The sequence below is a fragment of the Acanthochromis polyacanthus genome, chromosome 23 (assembly GCF_021347895.1).
Source record: "Acanthochromis polyacanthus isolate Apoly-LR-REF ecotype Palm Island chromosome 23, KAUST_Apoly_ChrSc, whole genome shotgun sequence".
In the NCBI taxonomy this organism is placed as follows: domain Eukaryota; kingdom Metazoa; phylum Chordata; class Actinopteri; family Pomacentridae; genus Acanthochromis; species Acanthochromis polyacanthus.
Window position 1 is genome coordinate 3,978,818 of NC_067135.1, and position 21,077 is coordinate 3,999,894.

General features: G+C 39.4%; 1 protein-coding gene across 5 annotated transcripts in view; it reads right to left on the minus strand.

The window, feature by feature from the left end:
• Positions 1 to 139: 139 nt before the first annotated feature.
• Positions 140 to 21,077, minus strand: part of tbc1d14 (TBC1 domain family, member 14) — a 45,555-nt gene continuing 24,617 nt past the window's right edge. For all 5 annotated transcript variants that reach the window (XM_051943873.1, XM_051943874.1, XM_051943872.1 and 2 more), the window contains 11 exons: positions 17,758 to 17,882; positions 16,078 to 16,160; positions 15,810 to 15,927; positions 13,678 to 13,784; positions 10,841 to 10,921; positions 10,663 to 10,751; positions 9,006 to 9,077; positions 5,804 to 5,932; positions 4,941 to 5,050; positions 3,153 to 3,411; positions 140 to 2,154 (listed from right to left, as the gene is read on the minus strand). In XM_051943873.1, the coding sequence (XP_051799833.1) occupies positions 2,086 to 2,154; positions 3,153 to 3,411; positions 4,941 to 5,050; positions 5,804 to 5,932; positions 9,006 to 9,077; positions 10,663 to 10,751; positions 10,841 to 10,921; positions 13,678 to 13,784; positions 15,810 to 15,927; positions 16,078 to 16,160; positions 17,758 to 17,882 (1,242 nt within the window). In that variant the 3' untranslated portion in view covers positions 140 to 2,085. The remainder of the gene's footprint in view (positions 2,155 to 3,152; positions 3,412 to 4,940; positions 5,051 to 5,803; positions 5,933 to 9,005; positions 9,078 to 10,662; positions 10,752 to 10,840; positions 10,922 to 13,677; positions 13,785 to 15,809; positions 15,928 to 16,077; positions 16,161 to 17,757; positions 17,883 to 21,077) is intronic.

The following is a 21,077-nucleotide window of genomic DNA, read 5'->3' on the forward strand; positions in this document are numbered from 1 at the left end:
CATTCAGCGACTTACGGATGTAAGCATTGCCGTCCTGTAGGAGGGTATAGATGTTTCCACAAAGGAAAAAGGCGACAATTCCAAACAACTTACCTAGGAGTTGTCGGCAAGGTACAAAAACACACAAGCCAGCTTCTGGTTGAGTATGTACAGCTTTTATTGTAATAAAACCATCATTTATATACATTTCAAGTGAGATACCGTCTCCATGTATGTTTATCAGTCCTCTACAGTACACGGGTCTCTTAGGGGAAACACAAAAAAATAAACAGGAATATGAGACGACGCACAATGTAAGACATCCAGCGACCAACCTGATTATGAAGCAATGGTATATTACACTTTTTAATGTAAATTTAGTTTGAATTTTGGCTTAAACCACAAAGTAGTGTCAATAAAGCTGGAAGGGCCAATTCCAAATCCAAAACCAGCCTTTAATGTAACAACTAATTAGTAACTCATAGTGGAAAGACTTCAGGTTGCAGTGTCAGCTACTAAAAGAAAGGAAAAGGGAAAAAGAAAAGGAGATGGAAAACCCGTTTAAACCGTGAGCGACGACATAAAGTGATGATACGAGGCACAACCAAAAGGCTTACATGTATGTATGTGCAAAAAGCTTTATTGCAGTCCTGCGGTGTTTAACCACAGCGGAGGAGGAGGGGGAAGGTGTGCAAGTAAGAAGAGCGATCAGAAAGCCTGCTGCAGCGGCGTCGAGGTGAAGCAAACGCAGAGGAGGACGAGCTACAAATGAACCCCGACCGTCTCACCTGTGGTCCAGATATTTTTGAAAGTTTCGCCTCAGCTGGGGGGGAGACAAGACGCCAAACAGACAGAAAAATAAACAACAACAAAGAGACTTTTATCACACAGAATCAGCAGCACGACACATCAGACGAAGCAGCTAGAGCGGGACGACTGAAGCGCTTCGAGTTCATTTTAAATTTGTGCAAAATGGGCTTTTAAAACAACAAACAAACAAGCAAAACGGATCCTTGAACAGCCAATCAAAGCAGTACTGTCGCTACCATCCTCACCCACTGCTGGTCGGGATGGAGTGACACGTTTACCACAGTGTGAACGCAGCATCGGCAGCCGCGAAAGCCCGACTGACACGGTTAAAAAACCCAAAGAACCATGTGGCACCGGACATACGTGACAGGAAGCCACCAGAACAAGTCGAGAACTTTCACAAGTTTTTGCTTTGGGTCGAGAAGTAACAAACAAACAAAAAAAACATCTTCATTCGATCGGAACGAATCCCGTTTTGATAAATAAGACTTCACACTCACACCAAGACTTCAGGAATCACAACAAGCTGAAATGTACCTCAAACGCACCACAAGCACGACGCAGTGTTCCTACCAGCATCCTACCGCAGGTTTAATTCCAGTTTCATCAACATAAATGTCCTTTAAACGTTTCATGATGTGTAACAACCCGGCGCTCTTCATGTGCATTTGTGTCGCATCTTCATGGATCCAAAACAACAAAACTCTTCTTTTTTTTTTTTTTAGAGTTGACTTCATGGAATGGTTCAGGGAACAAATTTGCACTGATAGACAAAGAATGAAATCAATGGAAAGTAAATCAAAGGAATGATTAAAGTTTTGAGTGGACATAAAGGTGCAGAGAGACAAAGAGACAGAAGCTGATGTTCCACTTTTTTACCGCTGGAGATTCCCTGACTTTTATTTCTTTTTAAAGACGTGTCCCGTCAAAATCTAACGATGCCAAATGGAAAAGGGAAAGACGAGTGGAAGCGACAGCAGAGACTGGAGCGTGGACGATTGGATCTCGGTGGTTTCCCGGCGTCTGAGTCGGCCTACATGTATGTGGGAGTGCGTCTTACATTCTTCAGCCTCTCCCAGCTACAGTTTCCAGCTCACTGCCGTCCTCTGAGCAGAGGTGGGGTGTTGGGAGTTAAATAAGGCCTCGTATTCCTTTCACACACCCCCACCTCCAGGGCTCTGGCCTGATGGAAGGCCACCCTCGCCTCCGTCTGGACCGGAAGGAGTGCGGGTTTCTCCTGAAGGCTGGAGGGGATCTGGTGGAGTCCGTTAGTGTGTGGAGGGTTTGCTGCCGATCTCAGCTCAGCGCCTCGGCACCGGGCTGCCTCGCTCCGGATTTCTTCTGTTCTGTCAGCGTTTGCAGGACCTGAGGAGACGGAGGGAGGCAGGGGTTAACGTCACTCAACATTTATACTTAATATTAATACAGGGGGTGCTTGGTTCACGACCTGCAACGTTTCATCGTTATGTCATCTTAGTTCAGGGGCCTCATTCAGCCCAGTTTGATCTGAAGTGAGCTGGACCAGTTAAATCAGTGTAATAACCTATTATAAATATTGACCACTCCAGATCTTTGCTTCAGTGTAAAAATGTTCACATTTAAGGAATGTATCATTTACACATTAAAACTTACAGATCATAGTTTATCTACAAAGGGGAGCAAAATGACTACAAAAAATGCACAAAACGCTCCCAAAAAGACTTTAAAAGCCCACAAAACTGAGAATGACCAAAAAAATAAACAAAATGGCCACAAAGACACAAAAAACGACCACAAAAAGGCAGAAAATGACCACAAACAAAAAATGATTCAGTAAGACACATAATATATGAAGACACAAAATGATGAGATAACTACAAAAAATTGCAAAATGATCACAGACAGACAGAAAACAGCCACTAAAATGCACAAAGTGACCACAAAAACACCTAAAATGTCTAAAAAAATGGACTGAAAATGACCAAAAAAGCAACAAAATGAGCACAAAGACACAAAACAACCACCAACACCAAACACATCGATAGGGTAGCAGCCTGTTGATCACAAAGCAGCCCTTAAAATTCTATTTGTCTATTTTCCTCTAAACAGGACCAGAATTTACAAAAAGGACACCATACTGTTGTCAAAACATCTTGAAACTAGCAGTTGAGACCAAAAATTAGTTTAGGAAATGTTTACAAAGGGAGCAAATCAAGAGAGAAGTTGGGTCGTTTTCTCATAGATTCTATACAATCTGACTTTGAGGAGCCGCCCCCTGCTGGCCATTAGAGAGAATGCAGATTTAAGGTTCTTCAACATTCATTTTTCAAACGAAGGTGTAGCCAGAGCAGGAACATTAGCTCCGTCTGTGAAAGTCGTCCCACCTGCGCCCACTTCCTGTTGCGGCTGGTCATGTGGACGGAGGCGATGTGCTGGAAGAGCTGCTCGGCGGGGATGAGGTCGGGCAGGCGGGTGAGGAACTGAGCCATGTGGATGAAGTCCATGCAGGTGAGGACGTCCTGGTAGAGTCGCAGCAGGCCCAGCGCCGTGCGGAACAGGAACTCCTCGCCGTCCCTGCAGAACACGTCCCACACCCGACACGCCAGGTCCAACGGCAGCGACTTACTGTACAGAGTGAAGATCCTGGAGGAGCAACAAATGGAGAATATTCTTTAGTTTTTAGATAATGTCATTTTGCATCTCGGTTTTGTCACTTTCTGTCTTGTTTTTGTCACTTTGTATCCCGGTTTTGTCATTTTCTATCTTGTTTCATGCATGAGTTTTGTTGTTTTGCGTCTCATTTTTGTCATTTTCTGTCTTGTTTTTGTCACTTTGTATCCCGGTTTTGTCATTTTCTATCTTGTTTCATGCATGAGTTTTGTTGTTTTGCGTCTCATTTTTGTCATTTTCTGTCTTGTTTTTGTCACTTTGTATCCCGGTTTTGTCATTTTCTATCTTGTTTCATGCATGAGTTTTGTTGTTTTGCGTCTCATTTTTGTCATTTTCTGTCTTGTTTTTGTCATTTTCTATCTTGTTTCATGCATCAGTTTTGTTGTTTTGCGTCTCATTTTTGTCATTTTCTGTCTTGTTTTTGTCACTTTGTATCCCGGTTTTGTCATTTTCTATCTTGTTTCATGCATGAGTTTTGTTGTTTTGCGTCTCATTTTTGTCATTTTCTGTCTTGTTTTTGTCAATTTGTCATTTTGCATCTCGGTTTTGTCATTTTCTGTCTTTTTTTGTGTCTGGTTTTTGTTGTTTCATGTATCAATTTTGTCATTTTCTGTCTTGTTTTTGTCATTTTCTGTCTTGGATTTGTTTTTTGTGCATCGGTTTTGTAGTTTTCTGTCTTGTTTTCGTCATTTCTGTCTTGTTTTTGTTGTTTTGTGCATCGGTTTTGTCATTTCGTGTCTCGTTTTTGTTATTTTGTGGTCATTTTGTGCCCCTTTGAGGCCGCTTTCAGTCTGTTTGTGATAATTTTAGGTGTTTTGTAGTCATTTTGCAACTTTTTGTGGTTATTTTGTGTGTCTCTCGTCAATTTGCATCTTTATGTGATAATTATCCGTCTCACCGAGTCATTTTGTGTCGTTCCGTAGTCATTCTGTGTCTTTTTGAGCATTTTTTGAAGGTTAAACTGGGAGGTCAAACTGTCATTTCCAGCTGTGTTTTGCACTTGAGGTATTTCACATCATCCTTGGAGGTAGTGTGACCTGGTTATCGTTTCGTAGTTTCACCTTGACTCACCATAACAAACCTGCGCTACATTTACAGCACATGACAACACAGGACTAACACTGACTGCTGCACTCTTTACACTCCTCTAGTAAGCTGGGTTTCACAGATAAGCGACACACAGACCCCCTGCCTGCATTAACAGCCCATCCTGCTTTCTCAGAAAAACACCTGACACCGAAACTGTGAAAGTCGACGAAAACACGCAACACCTTTTCAGCAGGGTGGTGTGTAAAGCGCACTCTGAATGTGGGGAGAGAACATGTTAAATATAGCGACTGCCACAGCCGTGAACATGACCTAACGGAAAGCAATTCAAAGGTAAATGTCAGGGGGTTTTATTCTGGTTTTATGCAAGACACGAGCCAAATGTGCGACAGTGACGGTATAATTTTTAAAAAAAGGCCAATTAATGAGAGAAAAAGACACTCAGAAACACTCACCAGTCGATTAAATAAATATCAGGAGTCAAGTTGTTCGTCTTGAAATGTGCAAAGAGCTTTGGTAGATTTTCTTCAAAGAACACTTCAAACGCCGCAAAGTAAGTCAACATCTGTAAAGAGGCGAGAAAGTGGTCTGTTAGACAAACACACACACACAGAAACCACACGAAACATCTGTTCAGTTAAACCTTTCCCACAAATGAATGACAGACGCACAAAACACACCGAGTTTTAACTTCTAAATCTGAGCTAAAAATCGCAATTTTGCAGCATTTTTATGAGCATTTGCAGCAGTCGTCAAGGGTAAATGTATCAATTTGTTGACTGATATAAACAAAATGCGCACAGGTTTGATCAGTCATAAGGAAAAATTAGATTTTTTAAAACAATCTGGGTCATCCTAAATGTGAATATTTGCTTTTTTCTTCAGCCTGAAAGTGAAGATATGTGACACATTTTGATTTTGTGGCGTTTGATGAACAAAACTGGTGAATAATTGAGAAAAAAATACATTTATACGTTAATAAATAGTGAGAAAATTGCTGAAAATGTCATGACTGAGTGCTTTTTAAGCGTTTCTTTTGTGATTTCTGCCTTTTTATGTCCCATTCTGATATCTTTAGGATGCTATGTGATTTTGCGGTTGAGTTTGTTTGATCGCTCGACTGTCGCGTTAAGATCTTATCAGCTGTGTGGTTGTCTGTTATCACAGCTTCGATGTGTGGGAACCCTTATCCTAGTAGTGTAGCTTGCTGTTTTGTGAGGCTGAAAACCAAAAACAGGAGTGACCGATATGAGCCGGTATTGAGTGGGGTTATTTATAGGCCTCGTGTGTGAAGCGGGTGGGCGTTGTGTGCACTGACAAGGCTGTGGTCGACTCTGAAGAAGGCCATCTGACAGGGCTTGTTGAGCAGATTGGCAAAAGCTATGAAGGCGTCGGCCGTGTCCAGGTTGAGGATCAGCACCGCCGCGATGAACGACATCCCCTGCACCTGTAAAAACACACAAAACAAACACGACAAACGAGTAAAAAAGTGAGCTTGAACGTGAAGGCGGAGGAGTGGAATATCTTCATCATGAAACGCTGACGAAGAACCTGCAAAGCGGCGGTGAATGCACAGGCTGTGCGTTTAGCAGCTAATGGGTTGGGGTCAGCGCAGGAAGTCGCAGTCATTTCCACCTTTGTACCGACAGCAGCAGAGCAAACCACGGCGTCTACAAGCGCCTCGCAGCACGCTTTGATGCCGAAAACATCAAGACAAACATTCAGTGTCGCCGCTCAGTTAGAAAAACGATGATTCACGCTACCTGCTGTGATAATTAACGCATTAACTGAGTTAAATGTGATGATTCGCTTTAAAGAAATAAGAAAAGGAGAGAGAAGGGAAATATTTTTGAGGTTTTGTCGACTGAGAAGCGACACCAAAATGATGCAGAAACACCTTCTCTAGTTAAACTGCTAATACATCCCATAATACAACATAACAGCAGCTGTGGACACCTGCTATGCCCCTTTTGGCTTTTAGTGGGTCGGATTTATTTTAAAAAATCAGCATAAAAAGTGAAAAACGACCCACTAAAGGACATTTAGAACTGATAAACAGCAACTAGCAGAAGCAAATTATGTCTTCTCCCAGCAGAAAGAAGCTCTAACTTTTTGTTTAAGCGCTGCTAGGTTGTCTATGAGTCAAAATAATTCAGAATTCAGACTAAAAATGTGTGCAAATGTGGACTAATGACTAGCAGTTCATGTCAGATAATTAGAATATCGTGCAGAAGTCCGACGTTTTCCATCGCTTCTTTAAGAAAGCAAAAATAATCCAGACTAATTAAACATAAAATCAAATGTTTAACAGAATGATATTTAGTTTATTTATATAAATTTAAAAGCATTGAGTGTAGAAATCAACACATTTTTCAGAAATAAGACAATTCTGTAGTTTTTTTTAAATAATCTTGTGAAATCTGCTGCATTTATATTCTGAGACGCTGCTTTTCTGATTTTCATGAAGTCTAAGACACAATCATCAAAATGAATGCAGTAAAAAGGGTTGAAATAAATTATTATAGCTGGAATAAATGTATAGAAAATATGAATGTTTACTTTTTTGGGAAGAAATGACCAAAAAAAACAAACAAAAAAAGATTCAAAGTGTTCTTTTTTAAAAGAAAAAAGTCCTTAAAGTCTATAATTATTTTTGCCTCAACAGATTAAATATATTCTAAACTAATTAAACATAAAGTAAACTGCTTAACAGAATGATATTTAATTTATTTATACAGAATTCAAAGCAGAGAAGCACAAAAGTACTGAGTGTAGAAATGAACACATTTTACAGAAGTTGGACATTTCTGGATTGAAAATTCTGTTTTTTTTTTGTATAATAATCTCAGGAAATATGCTGTATTTAGAGTTTTTTCATTAGATATAGGACTTAATCAAATCATCAAAATAAATACAGTAAAAAGGTTTGAAATATTTCACTTCAGCTGTAATAAATGTATGTTTACCTTTTTGAAAGAAATTGCAAAAATAAGAGAAAAATGTTGAAAACATGCTTTTATTTTTTTTTAATACAGGAAGCCCCTAAAGTGTGGAAATCTCATTAACTATAATTATTTAGCCTCAACAGATGAAATGTGGCAATTATATTACATATATATTTGATTAATTATGACAATTAGATTAAATCCAATGTATTAAAAAGCTAAAATATTGAATAAAATGTTTTTAAAAATTAATTTCTCTTGAAAATATGTATTTTTAACCGTGTCCAGACATTAATGACACCTTGTATATTTTAAGTTTATTCAGGGGGAGCCTGGGGATGGAATAATATCGTGAAAAGTGCTGAAAATGCTGATTTTTCCCTTTCAGAAAGCTCCTCCCTTCTTTCCTCCCACTCAGTGGAACTCAGACGCCTGAAGGTGTCAGCCATCCCGACCGCAATCACGCTTTCTTCATTAGACGTAACATAGGAGGCTCTGTAGGCGTTACGTAGGAGACGGTGCCATTTTTAACCTCTGTAAGAGTCAAGTAATATGCCAAAGTTCAGCAGACTTTTCTAAGGACTGCCACTTCTGGAATATGCAGATGTGTTACTCATGTTTCTCTTTAAAGTGGCACCATGTGAGGCGACACCGCGCTGTTCTGAAGGCGGAATAAACGCAAAGAGGCGATATAATGTTCTCTAACGGGGACAGACGAATGCTGCACGGTCTAAAATAAAACTGCACGCGTGTACGAGGCTTTGTGGGTCAATAATATCTACAAACGATCGGAAGAAATGTTAAACATACACCCGCTGTCAAAAGTTTTAGGACGCTTTCTCATTCAAATGAATGAGAAAGCGTCCTAAAACTTTTGACAGGGGGTGTACATCTAACTTTAGGTGAATCATTCTGGTTTAAAAAAAAAATGGAAAAGTGGCATGGAACTACAGACGCTTTTTTTCCCCCAATTTACAGATGAAACTTTTTCAATCCAAGCTCAGTAATTTGGTTTAGAGCACTGACTAAAATCATGAGCCGTCTTATTTTTTCCCCTTTACTAAAATCACGTTGAGGTTTCCAGTTTAAACCTTCAGTTTTTGCAGTTTAAGCTTGTAAAACCAACATGAGTTTTCTTTTTTTGATCTATCTATACAGTTGCTTTGTTTATTTGAATGCCTTTTTTTCTATAGTTGAGTCTTACAAGGCTAATACACAAACCTTTATTTCCATTTTGTGCCGTGCCACATTTTACAGTGGGGGTTTTTCAAAATAAAAGCACCTTTGCTTCCAGAAAATTAAAGAATTTCACGTGGGAGACGCTTTTACACAAAGAGGCGTACATGTGAGGGTAGAAACAACACAAGCAAGGATCTAGTGAGGAGAAAACAACCTGGATAGGAGTTATAAAACAGGTCCAGGTGTGACAACAGGACCGTGGTGTCTACAGGAATTACTACTCTAAACCAAACATTCTCTGTTTAAGTCACACACATTAGTCACCAGTACTGAAACATGCAGAGGTGTGCTGAAGCGTCATGATGGATGTAATTCTGTGACTAGCGTGGGACTCACATAGCCGACGTCCGGCCGGTAACACGTGTAGGCTCCCAGAATGCTGTGCAGCACGTCGTGGTAGGGCCCGCCCTGACGATCAACAAAGAAACCATGAAGGAGAAAAAAAAACAAATACAGGCCAAAGGTACACTCACAGACACACAGTCTATCTGTCACCTTTACTCTCCCTTTAAAACCAAAGCCACTAGAGCAGGGGTGTCAAACACGCGGCCCTCAAAGTGTGAAAATGACAGAAGACTTTAACTGCAGATTGTAAATTTGACAAGTTGTTTTGGTCATGAAGTAAAATACTAGACTGCTGATTGTTCTTTTGCCATTTTGTGTCTAGTTTTTGAAATATTTTGTCTCGTTTTTGTTATTTTTTGGTCTCTTTTCCATGGCTTTTGTCATTTTGTTTCTCTTTTTTTGCCGTTTTGTGTTTCCTTTTTGTCTCGCTTCTGTTTTTGTCTCATTTTTGTTGTTTTGTCATTTGCTGTATTCATTGTTTCGTGTCATTTTTCTCCTTTTTTCTCACTTGTGACATTTGTCCATTGCTTTGTGGCTTTGTAACATTTTTGTCCAGTTTCTTGTCTCTTTTTGTTTAGTTTCGTGTGATTTTTTTTTCATTTTTTGTCATTTTGTGTCTCATTTTTGTCATTTTGTCTTTTGTTGTATTCATTGTTTCGTGTCATTTTTGTCCTTTTTTTGTCTCGCTTGTCCATGTTTTGTGGCTTTGTAACGTTTTTGTCCAATTTCTTGTCTCTGTTTAGTTTTGTGTGATTTTTTTCATTTTTTTTGTCATTTTGTGTCTCATTTTTCTAATATCTTGTCTCGTTTCTGCTGGTTTTGTCTTTTTTTGTCTGACTTTTGTTGTTTTGTTTCTCGTTTTTGTCCCCTTTGTTTTTTTTTGTCTTATTTTTGGCATTTTGTGTTTTGCTTGATTCACTATTTTGTGTTTTTTTTTGTCTTGCTTGTGTTTGTCTACCTTTTTGTTGCTTTGACTCATGGTTGTCATTTTTTGTCGTTTGTCCATTTTTGTGTCGTTTTGTTTTTGTTGTCTTTTTTCATTTGACTTCTGTTTTGCGTTTCCTTTTTGTCTCGCTTGTGTTTTTTGTTTTATTTTTTTCATTCTGTGTTTTGCTTTATTCGTTGTTTGTGCAAAAAAAACACAAACTTTTTTCCTCGCTTGTGTCATTTGTCTCCTTTTTTGTTGCTTTGTAACTTTTTTGTAGAACTTTGTCTGCTTTTGTTTTGTTTCGTGTCATTTTTCTTAATTTTTGACATTTTGCGTCTCATTTTTTTAATATTTTGTCTTGTTTTGTCTTTTATTTGTCTGACTTTTGTCTTTTTATTCATACAGTAAAACACTATATTGTTCAGTTCCAGGCTCCTGTCACTAAATGTTTTGCAATTCCCTAAATGTGAGCATTTTCAAAAGGCACTTTTTTTTTCACTAAAACAAAGGAAACATTTGGAGTTGTAGTTTTTTATTTAGGTTATTATGCTGTGATTTTACTGGTCACTTGAGATCAAATCGGGCTGAATGTGGCCCCTGAGCTAGAAAAAGTTTGACACTCCTGCACTAGAGGATAATAATATATTTTTAAAAAATACAGACAAAGAAGGAGAATTCCCCCACAGTTTGTCTAGTGGCGCTCGAGCTTCTCTCACTAACCTGCTGGAAGATGCAGAGTTGGGGGAAGGTTCTGGAGATGTCCAGCTTGATCAGCTCCAGACTGGACTCCCTGTCTGAAGAACCTGCATCTGGAAAAAAACACGGCGGCACTTCAGAAAACGGAGAGAAACGTGCGAGTGCGTACACGCAGAACGATAGTTTCTATTCCATCTCTCACCTTCAGTTTCAGTCTCTGCGGTGGGCGCTGCTGTGGTCTTCCACTTCTCTTTTGCCCGGGCCAGACAGATGCTGTACAGCTCTGCAGAGTCAATAAAAGGAGGGGAAGGGGACACGATGACTGGACAGAAACCACTAGAGGTGATGACAGGAGTAGCACTAAAGGTGATTAAAGGAACCGTCTCGCTCCATTTCAGGAGATATTTATGTCGTCTGCTTCGACCTGAGGCTGCCCTCTAGTGATGGAAATATTTAGCTCTGCATTGGTGCAAAAAGAGCCTCTTTTATTGATGTTTTAATAAATATATACTAAAGGCAGCAATGTGAAGAAATAAGATTGCTCAATCATGCTTTATGTTTTGGAACTCAATAATTTGAAGTTTTAAGACATAAAGTTAGCAGTGACCTCATATTTTAGCCCATTACTTTTCAATTTATGCTAAATTACCCATTATCTATGGAGTGGCAAGAGTGCCAAATTACAAAAACAAATCTATAAAATAAAAATAAAGTAAAAGCGGAAATAATAAACATGAATTAAAAAAAACAATGCCGCTGTAAAAGCAAAGGAAAAGCCCATTTCTGCTTATTATTTATTATTTCTTTTAATTTAATTGACACTTTTATTAGCCTTTTCCTTTTATCAATTCATTTTATTAATATTTCTTTATAATATAATATTATTTTTTATTTTATTTATTGGTCTTTATGTTTCCACTATTATTTGTTTATTCTTTTATAACTTTTTTCCTGTAATTTGGCACTCTCACTACACCACAGAATCACAGTAGGGCCATAACAAAAGACAAATTTGTTAAAAAAACAACAACAAGGAAATAAATGTGTAAATATAAAGCAGAATTAATAATAAAAAAGTAAATCTGTTAGAAAATAAAGAAACAAATGTGTAAATATAAAGATGAAAAAATTGAAGAATAAATAAAAATAAATTCGTTAAAAATAATAAGGAAATAAATGAGCAAATGTAAAGTGGAAAAAATAAAATAAAAAATTTTAAATTCAAAAAGTGGAACTATAAAGGTGACCAAGGCTGATTGTTTTTACTCTTTTCCTTGGGTAAGTTTGTCCTCTTGGTCAGCAGTAACAGCTAGCTAAATATCTAGTTTTTACTCCTGAGAAAAAGCTAACATTAGCATGGATTAGCATCCCTGTTATTGTGATTAGAGTAGGGTTAGCAAACAACAAATGGAATAAAAATGGCACCATTGATGTGCAAGTTGAGTCAAACAAGCCTTTAATAGTTTATGGCCTATTATTGATAAATTTGGAGTAGAAAATTGTAAAAGAGGAGGTTTGTTTTTCAAACATTTTAAAGCCAAAATGTCCTCCAGTTCAGGGATGACCCATATATAGCTCTAATAGTAGTCACCTAGCAGCGGTATTAGCTTTAAGAAGGTTTAACTGCAGCAATGCTAGTCCCAGCAGCAGTCATTTTATTCCACAAGTATTAGCAAACTTAGCAGAAATGCTAGTCGAAGCAGTAATATAGCTGCTTCATATAAAGTGGAACAATTATGTCACTGAACTTATGAAATGATGGACGACTGAGAACGCTGTGTGTGTGTGTGTGTGTACGTGCACACGACTGTGGCCTCATTTAAAAGGACGAGCAGCACAAGGCAAAGCTCAGCAGTCGGCCAGCGAGTGCTTATCTGAAAGTAGCCCTGAGGGTGCTTCCGATTTGAAGCTGGTGCTCTTTTAGCGAGAGGATAATGAATCTTCGGTGTGTGTGTGCGCGCGCACGTGCTCAGAGAACTCATTGAAATGCTGCTCTTGTACTGGGAGAATCACTGGACCTTGCTTAATGGACACACTCTTCCTTCCTCTTGTATCTCGCTGCCACTTATTCAATTACAAACACTGAGGAGAATTGCTACACCCATCTGAGGGTGTGTGTGTGTTACTCAACCTATTGTGACACACACCTGTTTACAGCTACTCCAAATGTAAAGCTGACGTGTGGTAGATTCACATTAGGGTAGTTTGTCAGTCCCTCCAGGAAATTGTGACGCCGGTTCCTTGCAATTTTAGGCAATTTTAGTTTAGACATTCAACTAAAGTGGAAACGCACCGCAACCAGACCAGCATGCGACATATCGGTACGAGTGGAGCTGCAAGCCGGGGCATTCATACGGAGCTCAATTGCATAAAGTGGACTGGACTGTTACTTTAAGCAAATTCGATGCAGCGCACAGAGATCCAATGCATCATGAAACTTTCGTCAAACATCTAAACTAGCTGTTGATGAACTAAAACCAGGACAGACTGACCTGCTGCACAGCTTATTTCTCACCTCAAATGCCTTTAGAAATACTTTTCCCTGAAGTGTTTTCAAAATAAAAGAGAAAGTTTGCGGTCGAGCTGAAAGCTTGGTCACGTGACCACGTAGCGGCCCGTTGAAGCTCGAGCGCCGTCATGTGACCATGTCGTGGTCCGCTTAGTGATCACCAACCATGCGTGTTTCATGCTGGTCCGGTTGCACGTGGGCTGGAGCTTTAAAGAATTAATTTCAGAAAAAAATATTGTCAATTAAAATGTTGTAATATGTTCTAAAAGCTGAAAAAAATGCAACTTTTTAGCAACTCCCACCGTCTCCCACAATTTCTTTGCAACAAATACGCTTAAAATATTGCAACTTTTTAGAAAAGCCGCCACGACTTCAGGCGTTTTCGGCCGCAACGATCTCGAAAAACGCCCCCAAAATCCTAGAGGGACTGGTTTGTATATATAGGGGTGATACAGGGCCAATAATGTCACAGAAGAAGCTTTGGTAATAGATCTTCACACCGTCTGATGTGAACACTGGTTTCCGTGTACCGTGTGTGATGTTGAGATCGTTGCCCACGGCCAGGCTCCACACTTTGCCCCTGACACTGGGGGGGATGCCCTGCCACCAGAGGTCCCTCACTCGTCGAGACGTACACCTGCAGAAGGGGCGACATGTGAGCTCAATATTTAAAAAACTGAAGCACATCAGAAGGTGACGATAAGTCGTTTCTGCCAAGTCAAAAATCCTCTGCTTTCAGGTGCAATCTGACTTTTTTTCCTCGTTTCTTTCCTCCTCTGTGACAGGAAACTGAATTCGAAGACGTCGGGAAACACCAATCATACTTTTTTTTTGCCGTTTTCTGACATTTTATAGACCAAACAACAAATGAAAGGATCCAGACAGATTAATCAACAGTGTAAATAATCGTTACCCTTGTTGCTGTTTGCGTTTCATGGAGGACAACAGTCAGTGATCAAACAGGACCACTAGGTGGCAGTCAACACTTCCACTGCAGCAGCCACTGATTCCACATTAACCCTGGTGGTGTTCTGCAGGTCAAACTGACTCGTTTTAAAGTTTAAAATGTGGGGAAAAATATGTATTTTCACAGTGAAACTTCTGATGTCCACATTTTTGGGAAATCTCTGAACATTTTTTGGTGGATAAAAGAAATATTAAAAATGTTTCTTTAAGAACATTCACAAAAAAAAAAATCATCTTCTGTTTCTTGTTTATGTTTACCCCATCATTTCCTTATCCATCTCATCTTTTTTTAAGGCAACATGTGAGCTTCTATCCATCATCTTCTACTTCTTGTTTATGTTAGGCCATTATTTTACTATTTTCATTCTATGCCGTCTCTCATTTGTGCTGTTGTGGAAATGCAAATGGAATCAGACGGACATCTAATAGGAGACAGCAAAAACTACATATTTATGATGAAAAAGCATCTTTCAGCTAATCTGAAGCATTATAAAGTTCGTAGAGCTACACTGACACTTCCTCATTTTCACATTTGGTTATTCAGTCGTTGCGTTAATCCCAGGTCTTGCAACACAAAGCATAACTCGCATGACTTGCACTTATAGTCAAATCAATTCAGGTGACTACACTGGTATGAACACATGGGGCGTTCACGCTTGTAAAGCAGGTTTTGATAATTAATCATCACGTCTGCTTGATCTGTCTGTATTGTCGGTCTGCAGCAGCTGCTCACTACATAATCCTAATAGAATATGGACAATAAATGGCCAGGTATTCATGATGTGTAGTACAATCCCCTACGCAGGTCTTCAGGTGGTTTAATTTGATCACTGATGTACTGTCTCTTGACACGGTGCTATGAGGGTGATGGTGAAGCTGGTCTGACAAATAAATGCAATAAGAACCACTGCTACAATGCACGTTTTATTGGATTACTGAACAAACAGCAGTGCAAAGACGGCATTTAATCGGATATCATGAGCTTTCCAAAGGGACCTGGAGGCTTTTAAACTTACTCCAAGGCCTTTAGAATACAATAGAAAACAAAAGAACTTTCCAATAAAAGATGAAGGCACTTGTTTCATCTTATTTACAGGGATGGGATCAGCAAGTTCTGATTCCAGCGGAAAGTTGTTGATGGGGGGTGGGGGGGTGGGGGAGGAAGGATATGTGTGCGGCGGCGGCTGCGCAGCGACTTCCAATCGCTGGGCCGTTTACAATCGTCGTTAACAAGCTATCGTTAACGTCGTTACCATCTCGCGGGAGTATCGGCGACAACAAAGTGTTCAAACTTGAAATGAAATCGGCGGATCCGCGGAAAATTCCCATCCCTGGACTCTACACTTCATGGTGACTCGATTACAGTACTGTACATGACTGCTCTCACTGAGTGGCAGCTAGCATTCAGCGCGGTGGATATTAGCAGCCGTTCGATATTACGACTCGCCGACCATAAACATACCTCACCCCCCCAAAAAATTTTCTCCTCGAATTTAGACGATTCACAAGAATGACCCTGGCAATGATAAAATACGCGGAATTCCGCGGATCCGCGGAAAATTCTTATCCCTGTATTTAAAAAAAAGTTCTTTCTGCACTGTTTAAAAGCCTCAAAGGTGTTTGTACAGAAAAATCTCTTCTCTGTACAAAGGATTAAAGTAACTTTTAATGCTGCATAGTCTCTCTTTTCACTCACATTGTACTCCAGTTGGGTAAGATCTCCTGGTTCCAGGTCTGTGCTGCCGTGCCGATGCTCTCCTCAAGCTTGCATCGATCCTCCAGTTGCTTCTTTCTCTTCTGAGCTTCCTTCAACTCTACAGGAAAGAAATAAAAGTGGTGGGTGAAAACAAAAATAGAGGGAAAGAGAATAGAGGCTCAAAAGAGACAGGAAAAAGTCCTGTAGCATGCTAGCTGTTCCACAAAGGTAGAGGAAGGACAAACACAGGTAGCTTCAGTGAGCTTACCTCTTTTCTTGGCCTGGGCCACCATCTCTTCATACTGCTGTCTGTGCTTCTGGGCCTCCTCAGCTGGCTTGGCGGGCAGATTTCTGCAACACACGTGAGGAAAACTGGGTTAGCAACTATGCGTTCTCTGAGCTTAACTTGCATTATTCATGGGGTCCAATCCTGCCGTGTATTAAGGCAACCCTTCCTATATTTGGTCTAGTAAGTGACTGCGGAGTGAACTCTCTGCACTCTGCTCCAACTGACTTGCATTAAATTAGCCTTTTTTTTTAATCTTGGTTCTTGGGACTCTCCTGAAGTCTGCTCGTTCGAAATTAATGTGAGGTTGTTGTCCGATTGGTGCGCAGGTTAAATAGGCAAGTTGTGTTTTAAAAGGATTTTAAAATGTGCAATAGATTCACACAAACACACAAACCAGAGCAGACCAGATTAAATCTAACATTACTCAAGTTCACAGCAATTTATTACAGCCACTGAGTGCATTGTTGACCTATAATCACTAAATTAGGAGGTGGTTTTAAATATGACGGGACGCTTCTACTTTAACCGGCGCAGCTTGTCTGGTGTTTACGGAATTTATCAGATCAGAGGCTGAACTACGAAGATAGTTCAACATAATCAGGCTTCCTTTGTGCGAGTCGACTCGACACAAACTAAAACCTCAGTCAGGGTTAACGGGTATGAAGGCGGTTTTCATGTTTCTTTGTTAAATCAGGTTTTCTGCTTCAAACTCATCACACAAACAGGAGCGTTTGACCATCATTTGACTCGTTTTCCACACAAAATGAACCAAACAGGTTGTGTTAATGGAGAACAATGACAAAAATAAAAATACATGATGGTAAAAAGCGCTGCGACTGGAAATTGTGTAAGACGGGAACGCTGGTAGAAAACTGTTGAAGGGTATTGTACTACACTATATATGTACAATACCCCCATACTGTACTACATATGTATGTATAAAACCCCTGTATTATACTATTTATGTACAATATCCCTGTACTATAAATGTACAATTGCACTGTTCTGCGCCAACTCAATCCACTGTTGAACTGGAGTGCATTTGCTTTGCCCTTTTTACAGTATTCTCATTCATAATTTAGCATTTTCAGCATTACAGTAGTTCATCTAAGGTAGCTACACCAAAATAAATCCCTCTTATTCCCCTTTAAAGGATAAACTACCAAGCTTATTTAAAAAATACAACATCTGCACCTTACTATATTATTTTTGCAAGCAGAGGGTGGCAGCGAAGAAGGAAAAGCGTCGACATATGTGAGGCAGCAGCAGCAGCTGAGTACACAGTTTTGCTGGTCATGGTGTTAGAATAAACTTCCTGGTGTTCACAGAGGACATCTGGCTGTTTTCATTCACAGCGTTACTGAATGAGACACGAAGCCCGATGTGTGTCTGCACGCTAAGAAAATAGAAAATGCTAAAAGAGAGAACAGGGCGAAGGAGGCATTAAACTTTCAGCAGCGCTTCTCTTTTACCATCTGGGCTACAAACAGAGACACAGTGAGATCTGAACGGAGTCTAACGAGCCGGCAGAGGAAGGAGGAGACAGAAAGACAACAGATGAGGCTTAATTGTCTGATATGTAAACTCCACAGGCAGCTAGCGAGATAGAAAAATGTGGGATAGTCTGACAAAGATCCAGTGCGTGTGTCGTTTACGTACGCAGGTCTGTCCTCCAGAATCAATGCCGTGGTGGAGAGGGGCTCGAAGTCCAGGTTCTTCCTCACACTCTGCCTGGGAGATGTCGGGTTGCCAGGTCCAGCTCTGCCACTCTTTGTTTCATATTCCTGTCAATGAAAACATAAGGTTTAAACAGTCTAACAGGGGAAACCAACCTGACTTTAAAGCTGCATTTAGCTTCATATCGCTGCTGGTGATGATGTGAGCACAGCGAAGAACGGACGGAGGACAACTGGAAGATCAGCAGCTTTGTTTTGCATGACAAAGTAGCGACAGCCAGGGAAAATCAACACAAGGGTCAGAGCTGGCCTCGAAATCCATGTTGTGGCAGGACACAGACTGAGGAGAGAATTAAAACTGGACTTATACTGTTTGTGTGCATGAAGTCGTAAAGAAATACTGGGAAATGTCCTGACAACCTCGTGACGACGTTCTTATGGCCTCTGAGAATTGGTCAGCTGCTGTCTAATGAATGTGTGGTTTCTGAGCCTACAGAAAGAGGAAGCCATGTGACAGACAAACAATCTAAGCATCAGCTGATTTAGGGAGCACGAACAGTTCAGGGACACCTTCAGAAGATCCCAGATAAAGTCCAGTTATGTTCATTATGATCATTTCTTTATAAATTCCATCATTATTTATTATGGAAACAATCACTTGTTAATAAAAAATGACTGGATATCAATAAAATGTCAACTAAACCGTCTGAATTTGATAACAACCACCTTCTAATTAGCGAAACAATAATAAAATGAGCTTATTCAGAAAGTGTTCTGTCCTTTTGTGTCTCGGTTTTGTCATTATCCGTCTCGTTTTTGTCATTTTGGGTCTCATTTTGTGTCTCGGTTTTGTCATTTTGGGTCTCATTTTGTGTCTCGGTTTTGTCATTTTTCTCATTTTGGGTCTCATTTTTCTCATTTTGGGTCTCATTTTTCTCATTTTGGGTCTCATTTTGTGTCTCATTTTTCTCATTTTGGGTCTCATTTTTCTCATTTTGGGTCTCATTTTTCTCATTTTGAGTCTCATTTTTCTCATTTTGGGTCTCGGTTTTGTCATTATCTGTCTTGGTTTTGTCATTATCTGTCTCATTTTTGTTACTTTGTGTCTCGCGTTTCTCATTTTGTGTCTCATTTTTCTCATTTTGTGTCTCATTTTTCTCATTTTGTGTCTCATTTTTGTCATTTTGTGTCTCGGTTTTGTCATTAGCCATCTCATTTTTGTCATTGTGTGTCTCGGTTTTGTCATTATCTGCCTCATTTTTGTCATTATCTGTCTCGGTTTTGTCATTTTCTGCATGTTTGTAATTTTGCATCGGTTTTGTCGGGGTTTTTTGTGTCTTGGTTTTTAATAAAAAAATAATGGGATATCACTTAAATGTCAACTAAATAACCCTCAGAATTTAACAACAATGACCTAATTAGCTGAACAATAATAAAATGAGATTTTTCAAAAATTGTTCTGTCACTATTAGTGCATTTTTGTGGCCGTTTTCAGCCTGTTTGCCGCAATTATGGGCGTTTTGTGGTCATTATGCACCTTTTAGTAGTTATTTTCCGTGTCTCATCATTTTATATCTTTATATGACAATTTTGTGTCTCACTGAATCATTTTGTGTCTACAACATTTTAGAAGAATCTTTCTCTAAAAATGCCAAGTGGTGTTTGATTATATATTGATTTTAGGCCTGAAAACAGCAAAAAATGTCAACAATGACACAAGAAGTCCCGCAATTACACCCCCTGTCAAAAGTATTGAGACGCTTTCTTATATATTTGAAAGAGAAAGCGTCTCAATACTTTTGACAGGGGGTGTATATACTGACCCAGTTAATGAGGAAGCTGCTGTAAATGGGGCAAGTGCAATCCGAGCGGGTCCCACCGTGTGTCCAAAATGGCCTCCTGTGAGCGCCGAGCTGGTTAATAATGCAGGCTGAGAATCAGCTTAACACTGCCACATTCACATTGATCAGCACACAGCAAAAAAACACTGGCAGAAAAATCCATTTCTACACTAGCGGTGTGTGCATGTGCTGGTGACACAGAGCATCGTATTAATCTGTCTTTGTGTGTTGCCGTCTGTTGTAACAGAGCCTGGTTTCCACTGGCCTTGGGGGGCGAATAAAGATAATTGAATTATACTGAATGTGTGCTCGAGGATGAGAGCAGAATGTAAAAGTGCTACCAGGCGACATTAGCGATGATTTACAGATGCACCTAACAATATCCGTCCTTTACTAGATGAATAAAAATGTCAAAAACAAAACCAACCAGCAGGATACTGACAATAAAGTCCTATTGGTGTCACTTAGAATAAAACAGACAAACTGATAACTGCTGAAACTTGACATTAAAAAGCTGAAAATGTCAGATTAGTTAAAAGCTCATGAATACAGTAGATAGCAGAAATCTAGCTTAACCTGGAAGTGATGTGTACACTGTTCTAGCAGCGAATAAAGCAAATAAAAATAGGCGGACTCTGCTCCGTCTTAAGATTCAAGTGAGTGAATGACTGCAGAGGTGGACTCGGAGTCTTTATAAAGGCTGCTGCTGGATGAAAGTGACAAATGCAGATAGGTCAATATATAATCGTGGGAATTTTTGTATCATAGATGACATTTTTGCTGTTTTCAGGCCTAAAACCAACATGGCCGCCGATAACCAAACAGCACATGGCATTTTTAGGCAAAGATTATTCTAAATATTATATATACAATTGAGTAAAATTGAAAGTTTTTTTACAAAGATATTGTAGTAAATCTGTTGACTATTTTATATTAAATAACTCAGAAAGCCTTGGAGTCCTGCCAGTCTTTTCTTCAGGAGGAAATGACATCATGTGGAGCAGGTCATGTGATCTGGAATTAACACACTTCCTCGAGAGGTGTTTTTGTAACGGGGAACTTAGCTGAAAGCGATTTCTTGGACACAGATAGAATTTGTTATTTTGCGATATAAAATAAATGACCACAGAAAAACACGAGATGACTCAATGAGACACAAAATTATCATAAAAAAGAGACAAAATGACCACAAACAGGCTGTTAATGACCAAAACTGACCATAGAGAGAGACAAACTCACAAACTAACACAAAATGATCATAAAAAGGTTAAAAAAAAAAAACACACAAAATGACTCAATGAGACACAATTATCATATAAAGATGCAAAATGACAAGAGACACACAAAATAACCACAAAAAAATTGCTAAATAACCACAAAAACACCTAAAATTATCATTAACAGACTGAAAACGGCCACAAAAATGCACAAAATGACAGCGTAAAGACCTAAAATGCCCACA